Below are 10271 nucleotides of genomic sequence, written 5' to 3' on the forward strand. Positions count from 1 at the left end.
AATTATACATGCACATGCCATACACGATACCCCCAAATACCATTTAGTTTTGTATATAGACATGTAGCTATTATTGTATATAATATTATATATTATAGGTACTATAAGTTACATACTCGTATGTTGTCTTTCATATTTATAAGTTCAAATATAGAGATCTACACAAAAATATAAAGGTATAGGCTTGTAGCTATACAAATTATCTGTTTCATATTATGATATCTAAACATCGAGAATGTGGTTTATCAGAATGATGTACTTTGTAGGTACTGCGTAAACTTTAAAGATTATCTTATGATATTACTTGTGTCATGTTGCCTCATTAGTTGTTCTATGCGCGAGTGTATGAATGTGTGACAGTGGTGTTTAGTTTAATTTAAAATATCAATTTATTTTAATATGAATTCCTTGAATGTACGTAGCGAAGATTCAATAATCTCAACACAAAAGTCAACCGAGTATTCATGTATATGATACTCGTAGAACATAAAAAAAATGTTCAATAGAAAATTGATAGGGGGGCACGTGCCCCTGTACCCTTCCCCTGAATCCGCCACTGCCTACGGTTACCCAAACAAAATTAACGAAAATTACTCAAATAATAACGTTTGGAAATTATCCGAATAATTTTTTATTCGATTAATAATGTTTGAAAATTATCCGAATAATTTTTTATTCGAATAATGATGTTTTAAAATTATCCGAATAATTTTTTATTCGAATAATAACGTTTAGAAATTATCCGAATAATTTTTTATTCGAATAATAACGTTTGAAAATTATTCGAATAATTTTTTATTCGAATAATAACGTTTGAAAATTATTCGAATACATTTTTATTCGAATAAAATATCATCTAAATAATCATCTAAATAAAATTTTATTCGAATAACGCCCTACTCTATAGTATAGGCTATACTATATTAATTGTTATGACACGTAGTGTTTTTTAATAAACCAACATTTTTAAAATTTTTTTTCTATATAAAAATTCAATAACTAACTGCAATTATTATTTTGATTTTGAATTTTATTTTTTGTAATGTAAGTGTACAAAATAATATGTTATAATAAACAAATAGACATGTGCACTTTTATCGTATATAGATTTAAGTTCAGTACTCCCAGTACCTACTAAAGTATAGTGTTGTACTATATATATTTCAATTTAATACGACTAGAGGTACTTTATTTTATATAAAAATGAATACAATATATGTATAGATACACAGTAGAAATGTAGAATACTAATTGGTAATTGTTAATATATATGATAACACGTGGTGCCTATATAATATTATTATATACGATTATTACGATGTATGAGACATTTCACCATCACTGTTATTTCTCAATACTGAATTTTGTTAATTCGTCACATGAGAACTGATTGAAATCATCACACGAATCTATTACATATAGATCTATATTATTGACTACGGAATTTTTCCTGTTCTCCATTCTGGAACAGTTTTTCACTAGCAGATGATTTGCCAGTTAAACCATTATTTTTAATTGATACCTAACGATGGAAGGCTCTCTGCGGATACTTACCTACTGAACCGGTTAAACATTTTAATCGTATTTTAGATAGTTAAGTCAGCCGACTGTCGTGTGATTCAGTTATAAGCCAACTTAGTTTTAGAATCCTTTATTTCCACTCCCTTTTATTATATAAATTTATCATTGCACCACTAGCTATTAATTATCATCATGGCCGACCGACCTATTATTATAAGACAATGTGTATCGACAAAGAATCCCCATCATTAATTATTTAACAAGCAATTTGTGTATATAATAATAATAGATTGTATAGTTAACAATTGAAAAATTAAAAGAAGGTTTCTCATAATAATAGTACATACCCTTTTTTGTAATTTAAAAATATTATTTTAATATATAGGCTGACAGATTAAGTTCTTCCTTCAAAATCGTTTTTCGTATACAAATATACAATGGTTTTATATTATTGAATTAACATTTAACACTTCCATTACAGTGATCCACAAGAGACCTAATGTACAGCACATTGGCGTATTTAGGTTTTTGTCTTGGGGAGGGGGGATATGATTTTATCCAGTAGCCCCGATTTTAAAGTTAGAGGCCTTAAGTTTATAGGATTCCGAACACTTTTTCATATTATATACAGCCTATTTTTGATCACCAAGATCCTCCGTAAATACGCCACTGATACAGCAAAGTGATATCTGCCAACCTTAAAAAAACAACCTTTTTTTATCTCAAGACACTTTTTATAGTAGAATACTGAATAAATGCTTCGATTTTAAACTTTGAGGTTGGTTTCTGGTAGCAATAATTTGAATCTGGGGGACGGAGTGGCCGAGCGAATCGTGCGTCGGTTGTGACGCACACCGGCGCTGGTTCAAACTTCGGTTCATGAGCGACAGTTTTCTTCGGGTAAGTCACGGTGTTCGAAGAGAAGTGCTGCCATCCCCCACCCATGGGTACCCACTAAAAAATCTGCCAAAAACTGCACACACGTGTTAACAAACCAATAGCACCCTTCCCTACAAACAAACAAAAATCAAAACAGCTAATGGCCATAGTCGCCACGCTTAGTGATCAATGATAAAAATAAAAATTTGAATGAATCTAATTTGTACTTTTTAGATTTCTTTCTTTATTTTAATATTTGTTATGAGATAATTTAATTTTCATTCAATGCTATTTTTGTGATTTTTTCACTACTATATTCCCTTTGTATACGTTATCAAATTTTATGATGGTGGGACGGATTTTTCCTCGGTTGAGAACCACTGATCTACAATAGTGTTACTGTTTTAATATAAGGACTTATTTCTATTATATTAAAAACTATTATTTAATATGAAGATCTATATTATTATATGTGATGTATATTATGATAGTATGGTGTCACAGTCACTAAACATATTAAATATTAACTAAGATAATATACACCAAATATCAGCTATTATAACGCGTGATAATATTGCTCTCATTATAATAGTGTTATAATTATGTGGTTAATTTAAATTCAAATGTAATTCGACTATCACATAAATCAGACGTCAACATATTCATTATTTTTATTCACAGCTCGTGTGAAAACCAGTAAACACGTTAGGGTATAATATAATATATAATTACTTTTCATATATAATTTTAAAGGTAAAACAAAAATGAAGAAACCTGCAGGTGTTTTCATTGCATTATATTTATTATACACAATTTCAGGTAAATACTTTTTTTCTTTGAATTCTTAAAGGAAATATTAATTTTTTTAAATAAAATAATAAAATTAGATTATTATTTTTAATGCATGTCCTTCCATTTTATTTTTATCCTGAGGGGAGCGATGAATGTATTGATTTTACGATGATGTGTTTTTTTTTTTATCTGTGTACACGATAAGTAGTCGAATTAATGCTTTGACTAATTTTAAACTTAATAGTATGTTGTTCGATGGGAAAGTGAATCTAGTTGATTCGTTGAAGAGGTCAAAATTTAAAATTCTCAGTAATTTTCAAAAGCGCCGGGAAAACAAAAAAAATTAAGGAAAAACGGAAATTTTTCCGAAAAATCGGTTTTCGACAAAGTCGATTTTGGTTTTTAGTGTAACTCTAAAACAAATTACCGTAGAAACAAGACATTTTTACTGGTTGTTTATTTTCACATTTTCTATACAAAATAAAAAATATTTTGATTATTTGATTTGTTTTTAACTGTTAACGGATATTTGCAGTTTTTTAATTCTATTAGTTTTTTTTTCTATGCACGTCTTTAAAATTTTATTTTTAGTGTAAAAAAGCTCGAACATTTAATACAAGTCTTATAGTATATTGTTACAATGACATTTGAAAAATATTTTCCATCGTCACAATTTTTTTGATTAAGCATTTAAAGTTCGAATTTTCACAAAATACGTTAAAATCTACAACATTGGATATTCACTATAGTGATATATCGACTATATCGATATATCGACTTCTCAATAGTAGCAATTTTCTTATTTTGTTGTAATTCAAAAACGAATAACTGTAGATAGATGAAAATTGAACTGAATGTTTATATTCTCATTTTCTATACACATTTTCTGTTTACGGACAATTTTAAATTTAAATTTTTTAAATTTTTTTTCTATAAATAGGTATAAATAATAATACATTTTATTTGTTGGGCCAAAAAGCGTGAAAATTGAATACAAGACTCCTGATTTTGTTACAACAGCAGGTTAAAAATATTAAAAATACATAGGTAGGCAAAAACTTTTATGAGCATTTAAATTTTGATTATTGACAAAATTTATCACATTTAAAATTTAAAAATTATTTTGTAGTTAAAAATTTATAAAATGTCCAACTTTTATTGCTAAGGATTGAAAAGGATAAGGATTTAACATCATCCATTACAGTGATCCACTAGTAACCTACTGTACAGCAGAGCGACACCCACTTGCCCACCTTTTTTACTTTTACGACTACAACGAGGCCGGAACCATTACAAAAAATATGATCACATTAACTATTTACTCAACATTTCTACTTGAAAATAAATGATTGATAATCACTTGTATGGAATCAAACATTATTTAGTAAAATTGTTTTTGTTAATTTATTTTAGGAATAACCTGCAATGATCACTATGATTCATGTGTAAGTATAAATGAAAAATGTTCAAATGACCATGAATGTTGTTATCGGAGATGTAGTTACTCATTGTTTTCATTTAGTCGTTATTGTAATGATAATACAAACTTATACGACTCAATAACATCCTTCTTCAGAACTAAAGGTATACAATATAATACATATTTATTATTTATGTGTTTGTATAATGTATAAGTATAATTTTATTGTGTAATATAGTTTTATGATGTAAAACAATAACGATAATAAATGTACCTATTTTCTATGTTTTCTGTGTGCAGAAGAACAAACAGGAATGTGTTCGTATAACTACAATCCGGAAAATAAGGCAGTTGATGATGGACTGTACTTTTTATACGGTTTAAATGCAGGCCACGCCGTATTACCACCAGGCACAAAAGTTGAAGTGAAGCTGAACGATAAAAATTTAATCGTCACAATAAATAATCAGCCTTCAAAAAAAAACGACGTAATTTTGGAGCTTTCCAGAGAAACAGCTAAGACATTAAATATTCCAAACGGTGGAAAAGTACCTTGCACAATAGTTGTTGTACCACCAATAGAGAATAATGCGTATTACAAATATCTTAAATATATTTTACCTTATATTACTTTATTTACGTTCTTATTCAGGTTACTACTATAATCAAAACATTTTGTTTAAACAATTTAAATTTACTTTTTATTGAAACAAATTAATATTAAATTGATTTTAAGCTCTAACATTGTAAAAGTTAACATATTATTGTATTCTATCTAAAAACTTAACCTTATTTTGAATTAAGTATTTATGTAACCCCTTATTATCATTAATTTATATTTTATACAAATTAAATATATTAACATAGGTAATTGTTTGCATGAATATAAAAACAAAATTATCAAATTGGTATTTGTTCAATTGTTCAAATCAAGGACCAGCTTCAAAACATACAATAAAGAATACATTTTAATACTTAGTGCAATAGTGCTTAATACCACAGGTATATTATCGAATAAATAAGCACCAAGATCCTGACCTAATGGTGGGTTCTAAGTGAGATAACATTATGTTAAAAACGTTCATTGTCATAGTGTCATATAATATAATAATTGATTCATTTCAGATTATATTTAATATCTTTAACATAATAACTGATTTTAATTACCCATATGCTGAGCTGTCTGGCTATATTAAAATAATTTACAGTTATTCATATTTGTAAAGCTGCATTCATTTGCTAGGTACCCTAATTGATAACATAATTTAAAATAGGCGACACCCTTTTTGACCAAAATCGTACCCTTCCCGTTTCGGCCGATTCACTTTTCGGCCAAAGCAAAAAGGTCAATATTCTATTTTATACACTTATAAATGTATTTAAACTCTATATAATTGTTGTTGTTGATTATTAATTGATTATTTGATTGATTATAATTAGATACATTTTCTATAACTTATTTTTTTAATAATTTTTATATTATGTATAAAATAAAATACCTATACATGTGAACAAACTATGAAAATGCTTATAATAACTGTAGAAGGTATTGATCAAACAATTATTGATGATAATTATATATTATTATAATTAATTTATATAATATTACCTATATACATTTTACACAACTTATATTTTTAATAATTATAATACGATGTTTATAACAAAAAGTAGATATTAAAATTTGACGACAGTTTGATGACAAGTGTGAAGTGAATTGGCTGAAAAGGAAAACGTAAAATTTTGGTCGAAAACGGCCATGCTCTTTGAAATACGTAATACGTTGGTATATCATAATTCACAATCACAAAGTACAAATAAATATGAGTTTTATATTTTGAACGTGGAAATGATAAGATACATTTTATAATGTTAGACCCCCTGAAATTTTTTCCAGGTTTAAATATTTTTCCTTGATTATACGATTATTAAACTCTGTATAATATTGTAATACTAGCTAACTAAGTGTAATTTTTAATCTATCAACAATTACACATAACATAAAAAATTTAATAATGTATAATGTTTGAGTTGATAAAAAAATAATAACATCTCTACAGTATGTCTATTTATTATGGCACTGTATCAAATCAACGGGGCTAATCTATTGGAAAAAGCTTGGTGGTACTCGTGTATTTATATACATTTTAATGGATCTGGTGCTGGATCTTTGATAAGAAAATCAGCTGGAAATGGAGCTGGTAATAGTAATATATCCTTGACAGCGATTTCGTTTAAAGAAACATCAACGATACAACGAATAGGCTGCAATAGTTTTCCAAGTAAAACAAATGTTATGATATCAAACCAAAAAGCGAATAAGCGGATGTCACTCTGCTGTGCAGTAGGTTACAAGTGGGTCACTGTAATGGATGGTATTAAATTTGAATTCAATGATATAATAATATCATTGTATACGAAAAACGATTCTGAGCGGATACGGTTTTTCAACCAAGGATATTTTGTATTTTATTATAAATATTATTAATAATATGGTAGTCGGTAAGCTGAATTAAACTTATTATTTATTTGTACATAATAATATATTATATTTCAAGGGAAATTATAACAATTAATAACAAATGTTCTATTTTTGGTTTATTCGTTCATTTATCGTTTATTTATGAATGCCGATAAGCTGATTTGCAGTACGTAATGTATAATAATGCGTTGTGTCATCACTCATCACAGAAAAATATTAGTCGAAGCTATAGCGTTACATGGCGGTTTCGATGTACCTACATACATAATACCGCTATAATAGTATCAATTGCATTACTGCCATAGCAGTAATAAAAAAGTGTGTTATATTAGCTGCTTTTGGAAATTTAAAAAATGCTAAATGTCCATCAATGTCTATCTTTGCAACAATATATTAGGAGCCTTCTATTAAATTACCAAGCTTTTTTACCCAGCAAGTAACATTTTATTGATATTTATAGAATAAAAAACTAAAAAAATTGGAAACTGAAAGTATTGTAAACAGCTCAAAATAAGTCAAAATATTATGGTGTATAGAAAATTCTAATATAAACATTCAGTCAAAATTTCATGTATCGGTCATTTGTTTTAGAGTTACACAAAAAAAAAAATAATCTATTTTGCGTAAAAATTCGCGTTTTTCCTTAATTTTTCTTTTGTTTTTAACAGCGCTCTTGAAAACTACTGTGAAATTTTTACTTTTGACCCCCCCAAAGTACCAACTTGATTCACTTTCCTATCAGAAAAGATACTGTTGAAGAAAATCTAAGCATTTTTACTGTCCTAAAAGGTGATGACAGACACACAAAAAAAATTTAAAAATTAAAAAAAAAAACACACATTATGTAAAATCAATACATCCATCAATCCTCTCAGAATCTAAAATAATTTTATACAGCTAATGTTTAAGTCCATAGTTACCTACCTAATATCGATTAAAGATTATTAAATGGTGTAAAATAAATTATAGGTACTAACAAGTAACAATATCGCAATTTGCAATAATAACAACAACAATTAAATATTACAGTATTAATGTACATATATTGCATATACAGTACGCCGTTCAACGCATAACACTAGCTTGTCTTCGCTGACTGAACTTTAAATAGTGAAGCATTCTAAATTTGAGAGCAATAATGAAATATAAACGATTGCATTTGAAAACAGTTCTATGTGGAACTTGGATATTACTTATTAAACTTATTACGACGTTTTGAGAATTATAAGACTAATATATTATAATACGGTATCAAGGTGAATTTATTATTTATTATTTTTTAAATTTATAATTTTTAATTAAATTTATAAATCCACCTTGTATGGTATTAATAAAAGTGTTTTTTTATATTTAGTTCACATTTTAATTTCATTATCTGTTTAGAATGTATTTAATTATGTAAATATAATTTAAAATTGAATGTTTTTACGACTTAAAAATACAAAATGTATACTAATATAAATATTACAATATTAAAAAATGTAATAATAATAGTTAAAACAAAAACGGGTGAGTGTGTGTCACTGCAATGGATGGTGTTAAATTTGAATTCAATAATAATATAACATCATTGTATACGAAGAACGATTGTGAGTGGTGACGGTTTGTCAGCCAAGGATATTTTAATAAGAAGTGTGTAACATACATAGATGTGATACTGTCAACACTCCGAGAGCAGAATATACCAAGTTTTTATTTTTAATGAAATAATTACGATACATTTTGATATTTACATTAAATTAAAATAGGTACTCGATGATTTCCGAACAAATGTTTATTTCTAAAATAATAATTAACGGTTAAATATGATTTTACTATATTGTGGTTTATTATATTCAACGGTGAAAATTGAACCGGCAAGTCGCGAATTATAATTCTGTTTCATTTCCACCGGCTATATAATCAACGTCGCTAGACCGGACTGCCACTTGACCTCCGTCTGATTATTTCGGTAAGCAAAACCCTTTATCTGAAAACATTTCCCTGAAACAGTTTTGGGAACAGCATTCGTGATGCAGCACACACGTGTCTCCATAATCTGGAGTGCAGCCCGAACCGTCCAGGACAAATTTCAATTGACACTGTACCGGGCCTGTGTTCTCGTCGATGTTGAGACTCTCGGCGGCCGCACGAGACAAAAGCATTACCTTACCGTCCGCCGCAGTTTTGCGGTCGTTGATCTTGACCACCACACTGGTACCCATGCTCTCCACTTTGACCATCGTGTTGAACGGCAACGTCCGGTGAGCGGCGGTCATTTCGTTTTCATCGAATACATCACCATTTGCAGTTATAGACGGTCCTTTGTAATACGAGCAAACGCCCCTTTCGACTAAATAAATTCCAGAAAAAACGACGATAAATTATATCACATTTAGTATTTACCATGTAATATATCATACTAATTTATAAATTACATGAAAGCCAGATAGCATATAATATATTTTTACAATTATTTAAAATAGTATTTAGGGATAGTTACAAACGTCATCTATTCTCTCGTGTACTCCGTTGTTTTTTTCGATGTTTTTTCCGTTATTCGAACCGTCTGATTTTTTTGGAGTACCCAATCTTTTACACACTCCTAACGCCCAACCAGGTTCAATAAAACAAAAACCGGAACAACATTCACCGTGGCTTCGACACGAATTATTTCCGAGACGCTTGCATTCGTTGACGGCTTTAAGACCGAGAGGTTTAGCTGTAGAAACAAAAGAACATAATATAATAGTAGTAGCTCCGTGGCTTAATCAACAATATAGTTGAATAAAATAATTTTATTTATTGTACATTGTTATTATAATCGTTAATAAATCACATGTTAAAAATATGATTAGTTTTTTTAGAATACAGTTTAAACAAGATGGGTGTAGGGGGTCTAGGCCCCCGCGGGTTTACTTAGTAAAAATTGCTGCCCCTCCCCCCCAAATTTAAAACTCAATTTTTGCATAATATGCAAATATTATACTAAACTTACAATATTAATGCAAATGGGTAAAAAGTATTGAATACTGAAATTACGAATTCTGTTTGAACGGCTTGAAACTATTGTAATGTGACCCAGTGGCGGATCCAGGGCTTAATTTTGGGAGGGGAATGGGGGGGGGGGGAAAAAGTACAAAAAGTTGCAAAATTGGCTAAACACAGTGTAAAACAAAGGAAAACTACGGTGTGGGG

At 28.7% G+C, this 10271-nt stretch overlaps 2 protein-coding genes across 2 annotated transcripts in view; one reads left to right on the forward strand and one right to left on the reverse strand.

Annotated features, from left to right (window-relative positions):
- The first annotated feature begins 3021 nt into the window (after positions 1–3021).
- Positions 3022–5512, forward strand: LOC100165005 (uncharacterized). The gene is given in 3 exon segments (NM_001162176.2): positions 3022–3219; positions 4606–4776; positions 4913–5512. Coding segments are annotated over 3 exon segments (591 nt in total). The 5' UTR covers positions 3022–3164; the 3' UTR covers positions 5278–5512.
- A 3256-nt stretch (positions 5513–8768) lies between these two features.
- The window catches only part of Rlpa (RlpA family protein-like), a 2137-nt gene continuing 634 nt past the window's right edge, over positions 8769–10271 (reverse strand). Inside the window, 2 exon segments of the mRNA NM_001162452.1 lie at positions 8769–9426; positions 9577–9795. Coding sequence (NP_001155924.1) covers positions 9038–9426; positions 9577–9795 — 608 coding nt within the window. The 3' untranslated portion in view covers positions 8769–9037.

Source organism: Acyrthosiphon pisum, chromosome A1, assembly GCF_005508785.2.
Source record: "Acyrthosiphon pisum isolate AL4f chromosome A1, pea_aphid_22Mar2018_4r6ur, whole genome shotgun sequence".
In the NCBI taxonomy this organism is placed as follows: Eukaryota; Metazoa; Arthropoda; class Insecta; order Hemiptera; family Aphididae; genus Acyrthosiphon; species Acyrthosiphon pisum.